At 41.7% G+C, this 23,493-nt stretch overlaps 1 protein-coding gene across 1 annotated transcript in view; it reads right to left on the bottom strand.

The window, feature by feature from the left end:
• The window catches only part of PAPPA2 (pappalysin 2), a 309,776-nt gene that overhangs the window by 86,871 nt on the left and 199,412 nt on the right, over positions 1 to 23,493 (bottom strand). The window contains exon 14 of the mRNA XM_068986447.1: positions 777 to 948. Coding sequence (XP_068842548.1) covers positions 777 to 948 — 172 coding nt within the window. The remainder of the gene's footprint in view (positions 1 to 776; positions 949 to 23,493) is intronic.

Raw genomic sequence — 23,493 nt, 5'->3', positions numbered from 1 at the left:
GAGGGAAAACAAAATTCTTAGTCGACAATACATCATCATGGTCATCATAATGGCAGCTTTGCAGAGAGCTAGGTGCCTATCACTTTGATAGAAGCTTATGAATTATTTCTACTCAGTCATCAAAACAGCCCAAGGACATAAATACCTCTGATCTAACTATTTTACAAGTTTGGAAACGACCTTAAAGAGGTTGGCATGTTTTGCTTGTCTTTACCTAAAATTACACAATAAACAGAGGAGTCAAATTTCATTCCAAGTCTGTCTCCCAAGCCATGTTCTTCACTAATATATTCTAGTACCTTCAGACCACCTTGAAACCCTGGAAGTGGTACCATGGTAGCTTACAGAAATTTGAAAAAATTCAGTCAAAACTAGAATCTTGATATAAGTCCTACTTCAGTAGCAGAAGAAAGAAAATCATAATTTTTCCTTCAGTATTCTTATAAGGAGGGTTGGACTTGGGGGAACAGGCAAAAAATGGACCACAAAAAGGCTGATTGCATCCTATCTTGCCTGTAAATTTTGGACAGGTCTAAACTGTAACATTCTCATTTTGAAGCCAAAAGTCAGGATCATAATTTCGTACACTTCTTATATATTTCTGCATATACCTTACATTTCTATAAATCCATGCTTTTCCTTGATTGTTAGAGTCCTCATTTTTCCTTTCAGATGATTTAAAAACACAGGCCTTTCCCCCATCCAGCCAGGAGAGGAGCATGCATACTGTCCCTCCCCAGGGGCTTGGTCCTGATGACTGCAGATTTCCAACTCACCTGCATGGGCCTGAGGTACTGCCCATTGCTGGCCTGAAGGGCAGACCCCCTCTGACAGGTGATAGAGCACTTCATGTGACCCGGGCCACCAGAGGTACAGTTCACCATATCCGCGTGATCAAGCAGCAATGGCACACAGCTGCCCTGCTCCCCACAGGGCCGATGGACACAGCTGGAGATGACAGAAGCAGAAATATCTTACATTGACTTGCTAGGCAGCAGCAAAGGCTTTGCCTCTCCCTTTGAGAAGGGTCTCTAAACCAAAGAGAACACTTTCTTGAAAGCCTACATTCAACTCATCACTTCCTTCTTGTGACCTGGAACCCAGCAACATAAAGTAAACAGGACCAATATCAGCTACCAAGCGATTATGAACCAGCTTTCTATGGATCTTCCAGGAAGAGAAAATGATGATGACAGGTGGGGAGAGTGTCCCCAGAGCTCTGGATGGCATAGAAGTAAATAGATCAGAGGGTAATCCTCAGAATATTTCACAGTCAGTACTTCTGAGACCCAAACAATCAGAACAGATGCAGGGCAAAGATCAGGAGTGAATTCTGGAGTCAGGCAGAAACCTTTTTGTTTTTCCATCATGGGTTGGTCTCAGGCGGCCCTGTAGAACAGGTGTTTGAGCTGGCAGAAAAGGCAACATTTATTTACTGATTGGAATGGAGTATTTTTCTAAACTTTTTATTTAGTTTTGGAGTATTAACAACCAACATTTAACAATAATTAACAGCCAACGTTGCGATAGTTCAGATGAAGAGCGAAGGGACTCAGCCATACATATACATGTATCCAGTCTCCCCAAAAATCCCCTCCCATCCAGGCTGCCAAATAACACTGAGCAGAGTTCTATGTGCTATACAGTAGGACCTTGATGGTTATACACTTTGAATATAGCAGTCATGTGGCACTAGTGGTAAAGAAGCTGCCTGCCAATACAGGAGTTTTTAAGAGACATGGGTTCAATCCTTGGGTTAGGAAGACTCCCTGGAGAAGGGCATGACAACCTACTCTAGTATTCTTGCCTGGAGAATTCCATGGACAGAGGAGCCTGGCAGGCTACAGTCCATAGGGTCACAAAGAGTTGGACATGACTGAAGTTACTTAGCACAGATGCACACATATACCACTGAATATCAACACTGGCTTGGAAGAAAAGCTATGACAAATCTAGACAGCATATTAAAAAGCAGAGACATCACTTTGCCAACAAAGGTCCATATAGTCAAAGCTATGGTTTTTCCAGTAGTCATTTACAGATGTGAGAGTTGGACCATAAAGAAGTCTCATGCTGAAGAATTGATGCTTTCAAACTATGGTGCTGGGGAAGAGTCTTGAGAGTCCCTTGGATAGCAAGGAGGTCAAACCAATTAATCCTAAAGGAAATCAACTTATGAATACTCATTGGAAGGACTAATGCTATAGCTAAAGCTCCAATACTTTGGCAGCTTGATGCAAAGAGCTGACTCATTGGAAAAGATGATGCTGGGAAAGACTGAGGGCAGAAGAGGGTGACAGAGGACTGGATGGTTGGATGGCATCACTGACTCAATGCACATGAGATTGAGAAAACTCCAGGAGATAGTGGAGGACAGGGAAACCAGGTGTGCTGCAGTCCACAGGATCACAAAGAGTTGGACACAACTGAGCGACTGAACAACAAATCAGAAATTGAGCCCATGACAGAAAAAAGAAAAAACTCACACATATCAAGCCCCTGCCACATGCCTAATGTGGTAGATGCTTCTAGGACATTACCTCATCAGAGAATTGCTGTCTGGGTCTCTAAAGCTAGTCATGTAGGAATAGGAGAGACAGTTAAACTCCCTGAGGTTTGAGGGGATCTTGTCAGGACCATGACAGCATCAGGGATGTAACAGATTCAAAAGACGGTTACTCTTTTATCAAGGCAGAGCCACAGAGATTAAAATTTAGAGAACTGCCCCCAGGCTGTGTGAATTTGAATCCTGGCTTCACCATTTACTACCTGGGTGATATGGTTGAGTTATTTATTCCCCGGGGTTTCAAGTCCTTCCCCCATGAGATGAGGACAATAACGGTGTGTGCCCATATGCAGCCACTGTTCCTAGGTTCATTCTCTCTACTGCTCCACTGTAAATGGCCCCCATGCCACATTCAGTGGCCTGTTTTCTGTGAGTCACCCACATGTTTTGGTTTTCCCATGTCTGTGCCTTTGCTCAATTTACTGAACCTTTTAAAAGGCCTTCCCACTCCAAGAAGCCCCTCCAGATATCTTCCTTCTTTGAATCTTAAAGGGAAATTTAAAAAGTAACTTTTCTAACATTTCTTTTACTCGATCTGTATTATTGCCACAGTTTTTAGTTAATTCATCCATTCTTTGATCCACAAGGCAATGGGTACACAAGTGTCTCCTAAATGCTGCTGAATCTCCCAACTAGACTATGATCTCCTTGAAGACAAATACTGACTTCTACCCACTTTTGTATTTACCGTACACCTCGTTGTGGGAGATGCAACAAATGTTTGCTGAATTAAATATTTCCATGTCATAGACATCAAAGTAAGTCAATAGCTATCAAAATGGTAAATTTGTTAAATTTTATAGTGATAGATGGGGATACAAAGTTAAAAAAATCATTATCAAACAATGATTCAACCGTCTTGCCCTACTGCTTCATTCATTCATAAACATTTCCCAAGCAATTAGCACATTGGTCTCAGTATTGGGATAAAATAAGTATGCCCTTAAAGAAGTCATAGTCTAGTGTGGGAAAACAGCATGATACTTTTTATACTTTCTTGCTCATGATGTTTTTGCCAGTGGTGGTAAATCTTAATCAAAATGACTTCTATGAAGCTCGTCATCATTCATTTGTTTTATTTGCTCTTGAATTCTGTTAGAGGCCAAATACTTTTATCAAGGAACTGGGCAACAGTATAAGAAAGTGGAAAATAAAATGTCATTGAATTGCACTTGAAATAATTGAGAATTGATTTAAAAAGCACTAGTCCAAGAAGTATGGATTTGATTTGAATATGCTAAAGTTGCTGCCTCTGATCTTGTACCCATGGGATTTGAACTATGTCAGTGACATTCTCATTTTTTTTACCCATGCTTATCAGGCATAGGATGGAGGAATTGGAGTTGAGTGGTATGCAGTAAATGTTTTTCTCCTGTAAACCCTGATTATTCTCCAGGATCATGTAGTATTTCCTCAGACTCACTACACAGAGCCTGATGAAGGGTATGAGTTGGGGGAGATGGATTCTTCAAATTCAACACTGCTAATTAGGTCTGCAATATAGGAAATAAAGCTTTGTCTCTGAGCCTTCATTCAGCCTAGTGGCATAAGGAATCTGAAACCTGACCATCCTTCATGGAATGAGATGAGACCCTCTCATTAGTGATGCTAAACATCTCCAAGTTCCATAGATACTACATGCCCTTGATATGCATAAGATGTAATATCTCTTCAGTGTGTTAAGCAGAGAGGACTGGAAAACAGAGAGTCATTAACAGTTCTGGTTCATGTCAGCTCACTGCCAGGAAATTAATGTGAAATAGCACATGCTAATTTCCAGTGACTCCATGACTCCATCCAATTCATCCTCAGTGTCATCACTGAGGACAAATACGTGCTGAGATAAGACCCAAAACAAATACTCTGAATGAGCCTCCTTCCATCAAGATGGTGTTCTGTTAACTTCGGTTGCTATGACTACCTGTGTGAGGAGTCCATCAGCACTGGCAGCAAGGGAGGCAGAACAGGACAGGGGATCTTAGAAGAGGGGGAAAGTGGCATGAAATAAGACCAAGATAAAAAAAAGAGAAAGCATCAAACCCAGACCTGTTTATGAAGTGAGAAATGGTTTTAGGGCAGCTGCTGCAAATTCTTTCACTAGCTTATATTTCCATTTGCTTCCTTTTTAAGGATTTTTTTTTTTATGAGGACGGTGTTTGTCAGGTCGTTAGCTTCTGATGGCATCTGGTACCAATTGTAGACTTCTCTGCCTTGCACCCTATCCCCAAAACCCCTTTTGCGTTTCTCTTCCACTACAAATACACTGCTTCTCTGAGTGAAGTACTGTGTTCTCCGTTTTCCCATGCTCCTGATACATTCTTCTTTTTGGCTACTACTACATGAAGCCCCAATGTCATAATGATAATGTTGCTAGTAAACATAATTAGCCTTCAAACTTTTCAAAAGCTTTCTTCTTATGGTCTTTGGACACATGTCAATGAAAGTGGCAGCAACAAAGCCTTACCATGCCCCAGAGAGATGGGAAGTTAGGTATTTATCTTGGTTTGACATACAAAGAAACTAAAGCTGTTTGCAGTCTGGCTAAAGGCCACACAGAGAGTCAGAGGAAAACCCTCAAACTGGAATGCAGAGCTCTCACTCTCCAGGCCAGCTTAGACCACCAGGCCATCTCCCTGAAGATGCGGTGGGTCTCCTGTTGCTTTCTTCTCCATTCAGGAGCTAACATCATTGGCCAGGATGAGCCAAGAAGTTCCTTAGCAGGGTGGCTGGGGGGAAACCATGGATATATTTCATGGTCGTTCTTAGTTTTGAGCAGTTTACTTTCAAGTGATAGCAAGTCAAATTAACGATCTCTGTCCAGCTGCCTTTGCCTGCAAGATGCTCTGTTAAGCCTGCTTCCTCCTTGGGCAACCTTACCCTTTCACCCATTTTTTCCAGACCTTTCCTGACACCCCATCACAATGTGTTCTCAGGTAAGGATATGATACACCCAGTCAGACATGATTCACAGCTATTTCCATTTTAATGGGAGACAACATTTGCAGACTGAAGAATGAGTTTTTCATGGTGGAATTTTAAGTCAATAGGTCCTTAGAGATTACACTATGTAGATGGTCCCCTTACCCATCCTTCCAGCTTTGCTCTCTGTCTCTCTACTTCCCCAGTAAGCCTCTATTCTCTGTCTCTCTTCTGTTCTCACTCCCCAAAGTAATTGCTTTTGAGGGTTTTAAAAAACGCTTTCAATAGAAAAATTCTGTTTCAAAATGTATGTTATCCCTGGACTATCCTCTTGCATAAAATCTGCTCATGGGTATCCAGGCACACTTCTAGCACCATCCTACCAAAATGATGTGTGTGTTTCCTTTATGTTTGGGCCTCCGAATGATGCCTTGGGAAATCTCTGTTGGCAGAGTTCCATAAAAGAATGGCCCTCATCTGTCGCAAGACAGACATTGTCAATCATCATTGTGTTTTTGACTCACTTAGGCAGCATTTAAAAAACATAGATACCCAGGCTTTTCCCCCTGGAGAGTTTGATTCTGTAGGGCTGAGGTGGGATCCTCACAGTGGTGATTTTATTTTACATTTCAAAGTTCCTGATGCTCATCAGGAGTGAAACTCAGTACCACAAAGATTCGGATATGTGTAACCTGAAAGATAAGTCAACAAATTCCATAGGCCAAGACTATAAAATAATAATACTGATTCCAGCAGGAGAAACTGGTCCCACTGTTTCATCATTATGCTTTAATGTTTTCAGCACAAATTATCACATGGGAGCCATAAGACAGATCAAAAGTATAAAACATTTCCCTAATTCTGAAGAAGCTTTCAATATAGTCAAAGACAGAAAATAATTAAATCATGTGGTACCGATTATAAATCCATGGCTGTTCCAGAGAAATTTTATCATTGAATAGGATTTGACCTCAATAAATTAATAGGATTTGGAAAGGCAAAAGAGATATGCCAGTAAGTTATCTCCAATGCTTTCCAGACCGGACAGAACACAGCACAAAGCAACACTCTAAAAACACAGACAAAAATCACCATTTCCTTTCCACTGAGAGCTAAAGAAAATTCAGTAGGTGTGGGTCTCTAATTCTGACTAACAAATTCAGAGAACTTATAAGAAGAAGAGTCATCATCAATATTTGATCCACTGAGAACTAAAGAAAATTCAGTAGGCGTGGGTCTCTTAAATTCTGACTAACAAATTTAGAGAACCTATATGGAAAGTCCTGAGTATTCATTGGAAGGACTGATGTTGAAGCTGAAATTCCAATACTTAGAATTGGCCACCTGATTCAAAGAACTGACTCATTGGAAAAGACCCTGATGCTGGAAAAGATTGAGAGCAGGAGGAGATGGGGATGACAGAAGATGAGATGGTTGGATGGCATCACCAACTCAATGGACATGAGTTTGAGCAAGCTCTGGGGGTTGCTGATGGACAGGGAAGCCTGGTGTGCTGCAGTCCATGGCGTTGCAAAGAGTCAGACACAACTGAGCAACTGAACTGAACTGAACTGATATGGAAAAGCATCAACATCAATATTTGATGATAGGCTTAGAGGCAAGTTTCCCAAATCTTCTCCTACCTTTCAAAGGTTGGTAAGGAAAGAGCATGGCTAACACCAGAAAGCAGACATCATTCTCAGCAAAAAGCAGACAGACTCATTAACAAATCTGCCATGAGCTGTCTCCCAAGGTAGGCCAAATAAGGCACATTAAAAATTTTTCCATTGCATGAGGCCACTAAAGGGAAGCTGGCCACACTTCCAGCCAAGGGCCATACTTGGAAAGCTGGGTAGTTCCTTAGGAATGGGCAAAGTCCTGGCTGTCCTGTCCACAGCTTCCTCACAGCTTTGGTGTAAGGTTCCCCTGAGGGTCTGAGCTACCCATGAGGAATTTTAGGAGGCTGTGACACTATTGCAGAGTCAATCAGACTCAATAGTGAAACCTTATTTCTTCCATGTAAGAGTTAATGAGAAATTATGCACCAAAGACCCCATTTCTTGCATGTTATTGCTGGAGAGTGGAGAAGACCTTTAAAAGTGATCTTAGAGGATAATTCAAGTGACCTTAATTTAAGTGACCTTAAAGATAATTCAACCTTAGTTTCCCATTTTAGAGATGAGGAAACACCCTAACAGAAATGATGGGATATTTCAGAACTTCCTGCCATACTCAGGCTACAATATAATAACAAACATCAAATTAAACTTTAGCTCAAACTCAAAATCAAGATGACATCAGCTTGTGAACTTTTCTAAAGTCAATGTCCCACCTTCTCTCAGGCATCCAATTTGATACCTGGAATCCAGGTTAGTTTAGGAGAAACATTCTGGTTTCTGTACCACAGTTTTTGAGAAATAGCATAATATGATGGAGAAAGTAGTAGCTTAAGGCCCACATGACTTGGGTTCAGGTCTTGGCATGTCCCTTCTTAGCTCCATCACATTGGGTAAGTCTCTTAATCACTCTGGCCTTTTGTGTGCAAATTTATAAAATGATGAAATTGAACTATGTTCTCTTAAAGGTCTCTCCCAGCTTTAACATGGTATTTAATATCCTAGATGAAGTGATGGTGGTATTGGGGTGGGAGTAGAGAAAACCCATGAATGGGAAGGATGTGGTAGAGAACCAAAAAAAAGAGTTACTTACAATCTTCCTTGCCCAGTGCAAGTTTTTGCTTAATGTTCCAACCTTTAAGTTGTTAAGTTAAACAAAATATTGCAATTCATTTATCCAGGAAGTGTCACCATTGACAAAATAGCAATCCCAGTGGTTTCTGTAGAAACAACTCTTTGAAGGGTAAATAGTAAAAGAGGATCCGATACCTCTGCATTCCTTCACTGTTTTACTGATTCTTATTGAAATAAGAGGCTATGGGCTAAGAAGGAATGTATGCTCTGGATTTGGCAGCAGATGGGAGAAGAATGTACAGAGTGTAGAATGGACTGGAAGAGATGGAGTCCTCATTAATCATCCCACCACCAATAGGAAAACCAAATAATAATAATAGCATCCATTCTTAGAGAGCTCTGCTGTTTTGCCAAACAAATACAAAAAGATATGGCCTCCTTTTGGCTCCCCATTTTACCTCTTCCTCTCTACTGGTTCCATCTTCGCTCTGTAGGACAAGAACCAGACTAAACGTCAAGTACATTTCCATTGGCCTTCTTGGACGGAACAAAGCCAGTACTTTGAGGGTTTTACTGAAAGAACATATGGACCAAGAAGAGAAAATTGATTCAAATTTTTCTCCTCTAAAGAATCTCATCTGACAGAAACAGGGGAGTCTCAGTAATAATTCTGATTCTTCCATCCCGTGACAAAGAAATTAATATTGGACTAAGTAGACTTCTCCTTCCTTCCTGTATGCTGGGAAAGCAGAGGTGTTCTCTGTCCTTCAGTTGAAGTCTCTGACCCAAAGTTGGCCCCTGAAAAGACCTCTGTCAGGAGACATCCATCTCCTCTAGAATGTGACCTCTTGATAAGTTCAGGACTGGACTCCAGTAGCCCCAGTACTGGGTAATTTGCTTTGTTCATTTCTAGTTCTGGGCACAACTTTTGCCATGCCTGACTGTAATGCTAGAAGTCCCATCCAAAGGCCCCCTCTTCTTCCCTGGTGGTTCAGACGGTAAAGAATCCACCTGCAATGTGAGAGACCTGGTTGTGATCCCTGGGTTGGGAAGATCCTCTGGAGAAGGGAATGGCTATCCACTCCAGTCATCTGGCCTGGAGAATTCCATAGACAGAGGAACCTGGCGGGCTACAGTTCATGGGGGTCACAGAGTCGGACACGACTGAGCGAATTTCATTTTCACTTTCTTCTAAAGTAAAACAGATTTCCATCACACAGCCAATATGTACTGCCTTTCCAAAGCCATCTCACCAAGTTTCAGAACTGACAATTTTAATATAGTTATAAAATATGTAAAACACCAAAAAAAGAGTCAAAGCAATTTCTGGCTAAGCAGCAAAGAATGTGCACCCTAGAACAGCACCAAAGAAGCATAATCACTCATCAGAAATAACGATAATAATAACAACAAACATAATATATAGAACACATATCTATCTATATAATAAATATATATAAACATTTTTTTCCCACTTGCAAAGGCAGGAACGACCTCCACGTGGTGCATTTCCTAATGAAGAGTGATCAATGGAACCCCCAAATGACCGCACTGCTGACTCCCACTGCACCACCACTTACCCTTAGGCACTCCTCCGGTTAAAAAATAAACAATAAAAGTATCCTTGGGCCTCAATTAAACTATTAATTCAGGAGTGACACTTCCCCAGACATACTCATAAGCCAGTGCTGAGGAACTGTGAAACAGGCAGAGGTAAGTGAGGGAACAGCATAGTACTGTGAATAAAGTTTAATGCACATGAGCTTTCACATATGGCAATCCTAGAACAGAATCTAAAAGGCACGAAGAAAGGGTAGCATGCCTTCTGCATGCTATACTATACAAGCTTTGTGTTGACTGAGGTCTTAAGGAGTCACAAGCTACAACCTTGAATGAGTCCCGAATTCATATACAGAAGTAGAACATAAAACATATGTCAGCCCAGGACTCTTCCCCTTGGCTTCTTTTGCCTATAAAGTTTCTCGACTCCCCAACAGAAGCCTCGCATTGTTCCTATCATCTTGTAATTCAGGAATTTATCAGTCCTGGGTTGACATCAGGTTTGGAATATTACTCCCTTCTGTCCTGTTGCTCTTCTTTGCATTCCCAAGCCTTGCAACATCAAGGGCTCATTTGCTTATGGAGACAGGAAGGCCCAAAGGAGCAAAGAGACTTCCTAAAACTGTGTGGTGAGACTAGATGATGTGGCCAGATGTGAGAAGCAGAGGTCTGGACAATAGGTTTGCTGCCATTCAAATCACCGGGCTTCTGCTGCTCTTGCGGTTATGGCTACATAGAACCAGACATGGCCTGAGAGTCATTCCAACCAGAATGCCGGGTCATATCTATCAACAGCCTGTTTGGCAGGCTGGCAAAACAACAGAACCCTGGAAATATTGGTTTGTTTTATTTTCTGTGCTTTCTCCATCAGCTGCCAATAATACAGACCGTTAGCATAGGGCTAGCCCTGAGCAAAATGGGGAAGCAGGTGATATTTTAAACTAACTTCTCATTTTGGCACCACTTTTCCTGCTTCTCTTACTCCCCCAAACTTCCAGATGCCTACCCTAGGTTGCATTTCGGCAGGGCTCTGGCCTGATTTCCAACTAGCAAGGTCTATAAGAGAATATCTTTGACATAAATAGCTGATAATGACTTAAAACATTTCTACTTCTATTAAGTGGTTATTGACTATTTTAAAGAGACTGCTGGAGATTATCAGGACTAGAACAAAATAATTCCTAACTGTGGAGTTTTAGACACTATGATAAGACATTGGGAGTTAGTGTCCTGAAGTCGCCGTTTTGAAGCCATTTTTAGCAGTAGTCTCCAGCCTCAGGTCATCCTAAGTTGCCTGAGCCTATCCCTAGCACTGAAACTCAAAATCTGAAAGCTGCCACCCAACTGGTTCTAAGAATGTATCCCACTAGGAACCATCTCAGACCACGTAATATTTTAATAAAGGCTTTTTCTAGAATAGTCTAACCATGCTCCAATAAACACCTAAGTGAGACCATGTCCATGACCTTTCCATTTTTCCTCTATAACCCCATGACAGCAAACAGTTGAAAAGACTCTACAGCTCCCAAAGCAGATCTGTGGTTCACCAGGCCTTCTGTCATCAGCCATAACCAGAATCCTCGCCAGTGGATTCTCCTGCTTCCCTCTTATTTTATGGACAAATCATTCTGGGAAGAGGAAGTTGAGCAAGAAATCTAGGGAACAACTGAGCAGTTATAATTCTTTTCTTGCTTAAGAAGAGAAAATAGATTCAATGTTAATTTGCTAAGCTGTTTTGGGGAAGAAGATAATCAAATGAATAGAAATACAATACATATTTCATTTTCAAAAGTGCCTTTCCCAGCAGCAAGAGATGACACTTCCCATTATCCTGAAACATTAAAAGGAAACTCTCTGCTAAATAGAAAAGATGAAGAGTCAAAGGATAAATTGATGCTTTAACCTGCAGCCCCAGCACAAAAAAAGGAAGTAGTCCTTTACTTTGTGAGGCTATCAGAAGGGAAGTGATTGGAATGGTTTACATAGGACTGAGTAGGGGAAGAAAAGGCCTGGCAAGGTATAGGAGCCCAGTCCAGGCAGAGAAGGAAGGGAAAGAGTCAGCATTTTAAATTGAGCTTCAAATAACTGAAGTACAATAGGAACTGGTAAAGCAGCAGCAATGAGGGTTCCAGGGAATAATAGAGCATGAAGCAGAATGATGGACAATAGAGACGGAATGATCCTGTTACCAAGACCAGGATCACACACTGGTTATAGCAGCGATGGAGTGCAAGGTGCTGAGCTGTGCTCTAGCTGCGTGTCCCTGGACTCAGAACCCTCAGGGCTTCGAGGGCTCAGGACTCCCATAATGTAGCTTCAGCTCTACCCACAATCTACGGTGCAGCCAAGAAGACACCTTTCCACACCCGAGTCACAACATCTTCCAAATGGAAAAACATAGCCACTTCCTCCCAGAAATGATCTGGGGATTATTCAGGTCAAGTGAATTCTATGGAAAAAGTGCTTTCCTTTCTACCATATTCCTCCAACCTCCCCCCACCCCACTCAAAATCCCATGTCTACAGAAAATTCTCCAGGGACAATGGAGGGTGACCCTGAAATCTTCTATATTTGACTTACTGATGAAGGCCCTATCTCACTGTCAGCAGATCCACCCTTTCAGGATTTGCTTTCTAAGGCTAAAGACATCTTTTGTGTCACAGTACAGGGATGCCATGGAAAGGGATCTGAAGATGTGATGCAGCGGAGGGAGATAGCCTGAGGCAGCTTTAACCCTGCATGTTACCAAGGTTCACAAATTGCAAGTGGAATGTTATAAGTGATTTGGTGGTAGTTGATTGTTGGTTTTTCTCTTTTGATTATTGTTGCAGTCTCTGGTTCAGGAGACAGGATCTGAAGAATAGAAGCTTCACAGAGACAACAAAGGTGACTGAACTAGTATTTGTTGCTGCTGTTCAGTCACAAAGTCATATCCGATGCTTTGCAACCCCAGGGACTGCAGCATTAGCCCCCAGAGTTTGCTCAAATTCATGTCCATAGAGTGGGTGATGCTATCTAACTCTCTCATCCTCTGCTGCCCCCTTCTCCTTTTGTCCTCAGTCTTTCCCAGCATCAGAGTCTTTTCCAATGGATTGGCTCTTTGCACCAGACTACCTTATGTGTCTCCTGAGAAACCTGTATGCAGGTCAAGAAGCAATAATTAGAACCAGACATGGAACAACTGACTGGTTCAAAATTGGGAAAGGAGTACAACAGGCCTGTATATTTTCATCTGCTTATTTAACTTATATGCAGAGTACATCATGCAAAATGTCAGGCTGCATGAAGCACAAGCTGGAATCAAGATTGCTGGGAGAAATATGAACAACCTCAGATATGCAGATGATACCACTCTAAAGGCAGAAAGTGCAGAGGAACTTAAAAACATCTTGAGGAGGAATGTGAAAAGCTGGCTTGAAACTCACCATTAAAAACTAAGATCATGACATTCAGTCCAATCATTTTATGGCAAATAGAAGGGAAAAAAGTGGAAGCAAAGACAGATTTTATTTTCCTGGGCTCCAAAATCACTGTGGACCATGACTGCAGTCATGAAATTAAAAGATAGCTTGATCCTCAGAAGAAAAGCTTTGATAAATCTAGACAATGTATTAAGAAGCAGAGATATCACTTTGCCAACAAAGGTCCATATAGTCAAAGTTATAATTTTTTCAGTAGTAATGTATGGATGGAGAGTTGGACTGTAAAGAAGGCTGAGTGCCGAAGAATTAATGTTTTTTAACTGTGGTGCTGGAGAAGACTCTTGAGAGTCCCTTGGACTGCAAGGAGTTCCAACCAGTCAATTCTAACGGAGATCAGCCCTGAATATTCACTGGAAGGACTGCTGCTGACCTCACTATTATACATGCACACTAACTGGCGAGTCTCTGTGCATCCTGGGGCATTTGAAAACAAACCAGCTACACACTATTCTTTGATGACTCACTGTTTGATTATCTGATTCTTTTCTTTACACAAGCATGATTAACAAAGTATGGTACGTATGTTAAGGCATTTTTACGTCAAGTACACAGAAGTTGGGGCTGAACTCCAACTGTCCACAAGAACAGACTAATAGGAAAATGTTTTTAATGCAGAAGATAAAATCTGCTTAAAAATTGTTGTCTTGAATATAGAATGGTACAAGAATACAATGTATGTCCATTATTTTCTCTTGACTTAAACTTTATGTGTTCATGTTCAGTTTGCTTTAAGCAAATAGGAAAATGAAGATTTATGCAGATAAGAAAAAAAGGAAAGAAAGAGGAGAAAATCTGAGGATGACACTGCTCTTTACAAAAATATTTGGTTTTTTACTTAAAAAATAGTACCCTCTTGAAAGGCACTATCATTTTAAAAGTTAAGCCACTTCAAAATTTAGGTATATAATTTGGTGAACATTAATCTTTTCCAAAAGACTGCTTTGTGTATAGTGAAATATTCACACACACATTTACACACATATAACTACATTTTACTGGACCAAAATTGCTAAAAGCAATTAACTCTCAATTTTCCTATATTGTGAGGAGTCAGAATGCAGGTTATTTTAATAATAATCCCATTTTTAAAGATTTTTAATAATTTTATGACTTTCTAGGAAACCCAGTTGATATTACTGATTATTTTTCACTTTAATGAATACTATGAACAATTGCAGCTGAGCTATCGAGAAGGTGGCTTAGGCTTAGACAAAAGGGAAAATGAACTTGGGAATAAAAAGTAAAAATGGATCAGTCATAAAATGGATGTGAAGTATCTAGATAATGGAGCATAAAGAGGACATTCTCTGGTAAAAGGCTGCCTAGATAATCCACCTACCAAGAACTGGGGAATTCCTATAAAGAAAGACCATCCTTTTAGAATCATTGTTCTTCCCTTCCGATTTATTTCTGCATGCAAATTCCTTGCATGTCCTTGTGAGCCAAGCTGTCATGTAAGTTAAAATTGCATCAGTAACGTATGTGGCTCTATCAGGAATGAGGTCCTTGTAACTCCAAGGTCTAAGAACACAGCCAGCTAGTCCAGGCTCACACATTTTGGCGCACATGATTCCAGCTTGTTGGAATCCACAGTCTTGTGTAATTCCCTCAACCTGAGTGCAGGTGGGACCTTCTAACCAATGAATATGGCAAAGGTGACAGTGTCCCTTCTGATCATTATACATGATCCAAGACTGAAAGGTACTCTTGCTGAGAAACTCTCCCTTTGCCAGCTTTAAAGAAACAAGCTGCCATGCGTGAGCTGCCCAGTGGAGAGGGCTATAGGGCAAGGAACTAAGGACAGGACCTGTGCAACAGCCAGCAGGAAACGGAGCCGTCGGGCAGCCTTCTGGGACCAAATGTCAACAACTGTGTGAGCTTAGAAACTGACGTTCCCCACAGGAGCTTTCAAATGACCTGACCTTGCTGACACCTTATTATAGCCTTATAGAGGATCCAGTTGAGCCTGGCCTAGAATCTTTTTAAAATTATTATTATTTTAAACTTCTTATTTTGTATTTGGGTACAGCTGATTATTCTCAAGGAGATCAGCCCTAGGTGTTCTTTGGAAGGAATGATGCTAATGATCCAGTACTTTGGCCACCTCATGTGAAGAGCTGACTCATTGGAAAAGACTGATGCTGGGAGGGATTGGGGGCAGGAGGAGAAGGGGACGACCAAGGATGAGATGGCTGGGTGGCATCACCGACACGATGGACATGAGTTTGAGTGAACTCTGGGAGTTGCTGATGGACAGGGAGGCCTGGCATGCTGCGATTCATGGGGTCGCAGAGTCGGACATGACTGAGTGACTGAACTGACTGACTGACAGCTGATTAACAATGTTGTAATAGTTTCAGATGAACAGGGAAGGGACTCAGTCATACATATACATGTATCCATTCTCCCCCAAACTTCTCTCCCAGCCAAGCTGCCCCACAACATGGAACAGAGTTCCATGTGCTATACAGTAGGTCCTTGCTGGTTATCGATTTTAAATATAGCAGTGTGTACACGTCTGTTCCAAACTCCCTAACTACCCCTTCCTCTCAGCAACTATAAATTCATTCTCTAAGTCCATGAATCTCTTTCTGTTTTGTAAGTTCACTTGTATCATTTCTTTTTCAATTCCACATATAAGGGATGTCATATGGTATTTCTCCTTCCCTGTCTGACCAGCTTCACTCAGTATGACAATCCCTAGGTCATCCAAGTTGCTGCAAATCTGGCCTAGAATCTTGAGTCTCAGAAACTGTGAGAGTGTAGATGTGTATTGGTTTAAGCTGCTCAGTATGTAGCAGTATTGCTGCATGGCAATAGAAAACGAATACACACATAAACCTGGCTTTAAATTGTAGTTCTTGTTTCTGGCTTACATGTATATTTTTTTCTCTGATATTCTCTCCTCTGGGGACTGAGATTCTTTTTGCCTGAGCTGAAGCTGAAGCTCTAATACTTTGGCCACCTGATGCGAAGGACTGATTCATTAGAAAAGACTCCGATGCAGGGAGAGATTGAAGGCAGGAGAAGGGGATGACAGAGGATGAGATGCTTGGATGGCAGCACTGACTTGATGGACATGAATTTGAGCAGGCTCTGGGAGATGGTGAAGGTCAGGGAAGCCTGTGCTGCAGTCCATGGGGTTGCAAAGAGTTGGACACTACTGAGTGACTGAACAGAAACAACAAGGACCCCATAGGAGCTGGGTCAAAATCTCTTTTTCTAACGACCCCAAATCCTCTGGATTCTGTCCATAAAATTGCTCCACTGCAGATAATTCATTTCCTGAGCTTTCCCAAAAGTTCAAAGTATTTTTTTAAGATTTATTTGCTTTGTTTATCTTTGGCTATGCTGGGTTTTGACTGCTTCATACTTGGTCTTTTCTCTAGTTGCGGCGAGAGGGGGTTACTCTCTGGTCTTGGTGACCAGGCTTCCCATTGCAATGGTGTCCTTTGTTGCTGAGCACAAGCTCTAGGGCACTCGGGCTTCTGCAGCCGCAGCTCCTGGGCTCTGGAGCACGGGCTCAGAAGTCGTGGCACATGGGTTGAGTTGCCCTGAGGCATGTGGGATCTTCCCGGAGCAGGGATCTGACCAGTATCTCCTACACTGGCAGGTGAATTCTTAACCGCTGGACCACCAGGGAAGCCCCCAAAGTATCTTTACAGTTCCATCTCTTATCCCCTACTCCATCAAATGTCACAAGCTCACCTGCATTACTTGGAGCCCACATCTATATTTCTTAATTTCATGGATTCCACAAAAGAAATATGCCATTTGCATAAATATATCTAAAATACAGGTGTTCTTTAATTATGCCAGTTAACCTCTTGTTATCCTAATCTGAATATGGTTTGAGGGAGAGGGTAGGATTTCCTGGGTAGTAATAGACATGAGTATATTTATAAAATAGTTTTTCATTCATAAAATAGAAACTTTCTTTACATAAAAACAAATTAATTTTATTCTAGTCTTAGTTTTGCTAATTTCAAATAAGGTGAATTTGTACACACTGAGTCTCAGTTTCCTCAACTGAAAAATGATTCCTGGCATATTGTAGATACTTAATAAATATTTTTTGAATATTTCTATATTAAAATATAGTCTGCCTCTTTCTCTATACAGACACACACACACACCATATAGAATAATTAGTTTTACAAATCACTCTACATTAAATTTTTCAGAAGTCTTTTTTCTATGTGAAATAAAACACAGCAATATAAATACAATGTGTACACACACACATTCACTGTTTTAGACCTAAATTGTTATACAATTCTGCTCTCAATTATCCATAATGATAAAAAGGATAAGACATGATTATATATAGTGAGTGAAAAAGAATGCGAGTGAGAACAAGAGAGAAAGAGAAGAAATAACTCTGGTTTCCACATGGATATTCATTTTAAAAGATAAATGTCTTATTCAGTTTTATAGTAGAATACTTGGTTTTAATAAGCTACAGTTTAAGGTAAACCTCAGAACCCACTACAATTTTATAAGTATCTATTACTTGTTTTCCATCTCAATCAGAATGTGCACTTATACTGAATAAGTTAAAGTGATATTTTTACCTTATGTTTGCCTTGGACTTAAAATAAGTTCCAAACATTAAAAAGAGAAAATATAAATGTCCAGTTAGTTCAGTCTACTTAGAAGTTGTATTGAAAACTGGTCTTAGCATAAAGATGGCTAGCAAACAAATGAAAAGATGCTCAACATTGCTCATTATTAGAGAAAAGCAAATCAAAACTACAATGAGATACCATCTCATAGGAGTCAGAATGGTCATTATCAAAAAGTCTACAAACAATAAATGCTAGAGAGGGTGTAGAGAAAAGGCAACCCTCTTGCACTGTTGGTGGGACTGCAAATTAATACAGCCACTATGGAAGACAATATGGAGACTCTTTAAAAAACCAGGAAGAAAACCACCATGTGACCCAGAAATCCCACTACTAGGCATATACCCTGAAGAAACCAAAATTGAAAAAAAACACAGGTACCCCCATGTTCATTCCAGCACTATTTACAATAGCTAGAACTGAGAACAGGAAGGAACCTAGATGTCCACCGGCAGATGAGTGGATAAAGAAATTGTGTTTCATATATACAATGGAATGTTGTGTGCTGTGCTGTGCTTAGTCACTCACTCTGTTGTGTCCGACTCTTTGTGACCCCATGAAATGTAGCCCACCAGGCTCTTTTGTCTATGGGGATTCTCTAGGCAAGAATACCGGAGTGGGTTGCCATGCCCTCCTCCAAGGGATCTTCTCAACCCAGGGATAGAGCCTAGGTTTATCACATTACAGGTGGATTCTTTACTGTCTGATTCTTTCCTTTCAGGGAAGCCCATGAGGGTAGCCTATCCCATCTCCAGGGGATCTTATCGACCCAGAAATTGAACCGGAGTCTCCTGCATTGCAGTTGGATTCTTTACCAGCTGAGCTAGCGGGGAAGCCCACAATGGAATATTACTCAGCCATAAAAAGGAATGCATTTGAGTCAGTTCTAATGAGGTGGATGAACCTAGAGCCTATTATAGAGTGAAGTAAGTCAGAAAGAGAATAACTAATATCATATACTAACACATATATATGGAATCTAGAAAGATGGTACTGATGAAATTGTTTGTAGGGCAGCAGTGGAGATACAGACATAGAGAACAGACTTGTGGACATGGGATGTGGGGGGAGGAAGGAGAGGGTGAGATGTATGGAGAGTGTAACATGAAAACTTACATTACCAGGTAAGTAGTCAGTCAGACAGATAGTCAATGGGAATTTGCTGTATGACTCAGGGAACTCAAACTGGGGCTCTGTAATAACCTAGAGGGGTGGGATGGTGAGGGAGGTTCAAGAGGGAGGGGACATATGTATACCTGTGGCTGATCCATGTTGATATTTGGCAGAAAATAACAAGATTCTGTAAAGCAATTACCCTTCAATTAAAAAAAGAAAGAAAGAAGAAAATTGGTCTTAGAATTAAAGCCAGGAAAATCTTAATCTGGAACATCAAAGGCAGAGAGAAAAGGGGTTTCTTCATGGTTATTTGACAAAATATTTTCTGCCAGCAATCAATTTATGGCCTGTCATTTCCAAATGCCCTGCTTTGAGATACTAAAGAGGGGCCATGCAAATATTGCTCTTTGGAGAGTTAGTATAACGTCATGTTTGCCCAGTAGATATAACTGGGGAGACATTGTAGGAGGAAGGGGTTGTCTCTTCTTGATTCCCGTGTGCTTTTCTCTCCTTGCTTCAGCAGCATTTGATGTCTGACACAGCATCAGAGTTTCAGTGACACCCTGCATGTCCCAGAAGTCTTACCAGCACCCTAGCTGGCTTCCCAGCAAAGGTACCCCACTGAATGACTTCCCAGAAAGTCTCATTGGTACCCCAATGGGTGGCTTTCCATCAAGCTCATCAGTGCCCAGCAGGTGACCTCCCAGACAGTTTCAGTAGCATTTGCTATGACAGCTTTTCAGAAAGTCCCAATAGAACCTCAACAGAAAGCTTCCTAATGAGCCTTGATCAGCACCCCAGTGGGTGGTGTCTTGATTGCCAGTCTCAGCCTACGAAACCTCAGCACCCTTCTCCGTCACCCAGTGTGCTCCACCCTGTCCAATGAGATAAAAATCACAGCCTTGGAGGGAGGGGAGTGCTCTTCCTCAAGATACTCTCCCCCCATCCCTAAAAGTAATGGTTGCCCCCTGGATCCACCATTCTTCTCTAAAATTAACTGCCAAGGTGTTCTCCTTACCCCTTAAGAGTTCATTTCCTGTTACTAGTTACTTAGATTAATCTTCCGCATTCTAATTATGGTGTCCTGCTTGACCAACTGACACAGAATGGAACTGGAAATGATGGTAGAAGATAGAGTCACATAGATAGAGGGAATCAGTTTGGTTGTGCCTGTACAGTGCTCAGCTACTTTCTAGTGGGAAATGGGATGCTGATAATCAATGACACGCTGTGGGATCACAATTACTAAGCTACCACCTCTAACTACTGTGGTGAAGAGCCACCTGGAACACAAAGGCCGCCATCCTTGACCACAGGTGTCCTGCACATCACTGGTGAGCATGTCACAGCAGCCAGAGAGAAGATGGCATATATGAAACAGGAAGAGAAGCCCCTTGCTCCTGCAGTGTGTCTCCAGAACTCTCTGTTGACAAGAGTTAACACTGTGCCAGGCAGCAAAGGGTGAATATTAACAGAATCCTATTCTTGGTACCACGAGTTTGGGTGATGAGGGTGACTTTAGAGATGAGAAGCAGTAAACTGATGGATAACTGTCACATTCTGTAAAAGGAGGGTGGTGAAAAAAGATAAGGATGGGAAATGGTATGGAACTGGTCCCACCTGGTGCTTGAATGGGTTACAAACTCCACATGGATCATTCTCAAGCAGTCTCACAAGAATCCTCACAGGTAGTTTTTCCCTGCTTCCCACTTGCTGCTGCTACTGCTGCTAAGTTGCTTCCGTCGTGTCCGACTCTGTGCAACCCCATAGATGACAGCTCACCAGGCTCCCCTGCGCCTGGGATTCTCCAGGCAAGAACACTGGAGTGGGTTGCCATTTCCTTCTCCAATGCATGAAAGTGAAAAGTGAAAGTGAAGTCGCTCAGTCGAGCCCGACTCTTAGCGACCCCATGGACTGCAGCCTACCAGGCTCCTCTGTCCATGGGATTTTCCAGGCAGGAGTACTGGAGTGAGGTGCCATTGCCTTCTCCTTAAATATCAACAACACAGAAACATAGGAAAACTCTGATTAACACCAAAAACCAAGGTGGATAGCTGGACTCTGAGGATTCCCTGCCCCCCGCCCCCCCCCCCCCGATTTCAAAATGTATTGGAATTGAATTGAGAAACATCACTGGAAGCCAAAACGTGATTTTTGTTGTTGCTGTTGTTTATTTCCTGAAAAAAAGAAAAAAAGGCACAAAGCAAATAAAGAATAGAGCCTCACTAAAAGAGAAGGAATGACTCAGTCTTGCTTCATTCCCTGGCCCCTGTAAAGACCAGGAAACTGGGCACTACTTTCAGGGGCCACAGATCTGTCCTCTACCCATCAGTCTTCAGCAGTACTCTTTCTTTACTCATTTCACAATTTCCAGTCAGAAAGTATAAGGGTCTTGGTGGAGGGAGGTAGGAGTGAGTGAGGGGAAGGGAGAACGATTGACAAAGGCCACTGAGTCCTGGGAGATAAACATCCCAAAGGTAATGATGCTACAGAATCCTAAAGAATATTATGGGCTTAGGGAGCATAAGATGAAATTTCAGAATACAAGCTTGGAGTAGTTTTACACAATGAAATCCTACTGTCTTTGTAAACAGTGCAATGAAGCAATAGCCCTGGGCTCATTGGCAGTGAAGATAGAGAAAGGTTAAAAATAAAAGAAAGGCAAATATTTATCAAACAAATACAAACAAAGAGAAAGCAGGGATGGAAATTTTAATTCCAGACAAATAGTAATACAAAGCCAAATCCTTTTAAAGGGGCAAAAGGGTTGGCAAGAGGTATGATCCCAATAAAGATAAAACAGTCACAAGTACTTCTACACCTAATTATGTAACACAAATTGTAAAAAGCCAGAACTGTTTGAAATATAAGGATAAATTGAAACAATCACAATTGTTTGGGAGGTTATATTCTCAACCTTTTATAAGGCAGGTAGGTAGAAAAAAAATCAATAAAAGGAAAGTATACATGCTGAAAAGAAACAGGTGATCAGAAGTTTCAACCATTGCTATCAGCCCAGGCCCTGGAAAAGGAGATACTGTTCTTCAACTTCAGAAGATTCAACACTGGGGCATTTAATGGCTATACCATCAGGCAGGGTCAGAGAAGTTGCGACTAATATTTTTTAATTGTGTTCATATGACTGAAAGAACAGAATCTTGTTGTAGGAGAAACACACGCCCATGAGAAATTCTTGTCTATTAGTAAATTCTGCTAGACTTGACCTTGTGAATTTCCAAAGTAGATTATATGAGTTTTTGGAAGGAATGATGCTAAAGCTGAAGCTCCAGTACTTTGGACACCTCATGCGAAGAGTTGACTTATTGGAAAAGACTCTGATGCTGGGAGGGATTGGGGGCAGGAGGAGAAGGGGACGACAGAGGATGAGATGGCTGGATGGCATCACTGACTCGATGGACGTGAGTCTGAGTGAACTCCGGGAGTTGGCGATGGACAGGGAGGCCTGGTGTGCTGCGATTCATGGGGTCGCAGAGTCGGACACGACTGAGCGACTGAACTGAACTGAACTGAACTGAAAATCTACTCATTTAGGAAAATTAACCTGTTAGTTCATGGATCCTATTTTGGAAACATTCAAAACCCCACTGTATTAATCAAAAAGATGTTTCTCACTTTCCAAAGCTATCAACACAACCCTGAGATGGTTGGGAATCTGCCTGACACTCCAACTCCTGGGATACTGTGGAAGGTTATGCAAGGCCTTTCCCAAAGATGGCTAGAGCGGGAAATAGAGAGTAAAAAATGCAGTTAACTGTTATTGGGCACTGGTGGGGCTTCCCAGGTGGCACAGTGGTAAAGAATCCACCTGCCAATGCAGGAGACACAGGAGAAGTGGGTTTTTTCCCTGGGTTGGGAAGATTCCCTGGAGGAGGAAATGTCAACCCACTCCCGTATTCTTGCCTGGAAAATTCCATGGAAAGAGGAGCCTGGTGGGCTACAGTCCATAGGATCGCAAAGAGTCAGACACGACTGACCACAGGCGGGCACGAGGAGACCAAATCCAGGAACACTAAACTTGGTTTTCAAGACTAAGGATCCATTATCAAAAGACTAAGCCCAACGGGTCATAAACTGGGTAGCCATCATGGCAAAATGGGAAACAAGATGAAGAGACAGATCAAAGCCAAAGAGTCCAAACTAAGCATCATGAATGTCACTGGGAACCCAGGCTTAGGTTTACTGGAACCTCCGCTGAGATTCTGTGGGCCAGTCACACTGGTTTAAAGATGCAGTATTATAAGGCAGAGCACAGAGAATTTTCAGGGCCATGAAACTACTCTATGACACTGTAACAGATACATGTCATTAAATATTTGTTCAAACCTATAGAACATGCAAAGCCAAGAAGGAACCTAATGTAAACTGTGACTCTGGGTGATGATCATGTGTCCTTGTAGGTTCATTGATTGTGCATCTGATGAAGGTGTGGGGGAGACTGTGACTGTGTGTATGTGGGGGGGGGGGGTTATGGGAAATTGCTGTACTTTCCAGTCAGTTTTGCTGTAAATCCAAAA

The sequence above is a fragment of the Capricornis sumatraensis genome, chromosome 14 (assembly GCF_032405125.1).
Source record: "Capricornis sumatraensis isolate serow.1 chromosome 14, serow.2, whole genome shotgun sequence".
Classification (NCBI taxonomy): Eukaryota; Metazoa; Chordata; class Mammalia; order Artiodactyla; family Bovidae; genus Capricornis; species Capricornis sumatraensis.
This window is presented reverse-complemented; position numbering and strand designations above follow the sequence as displayed.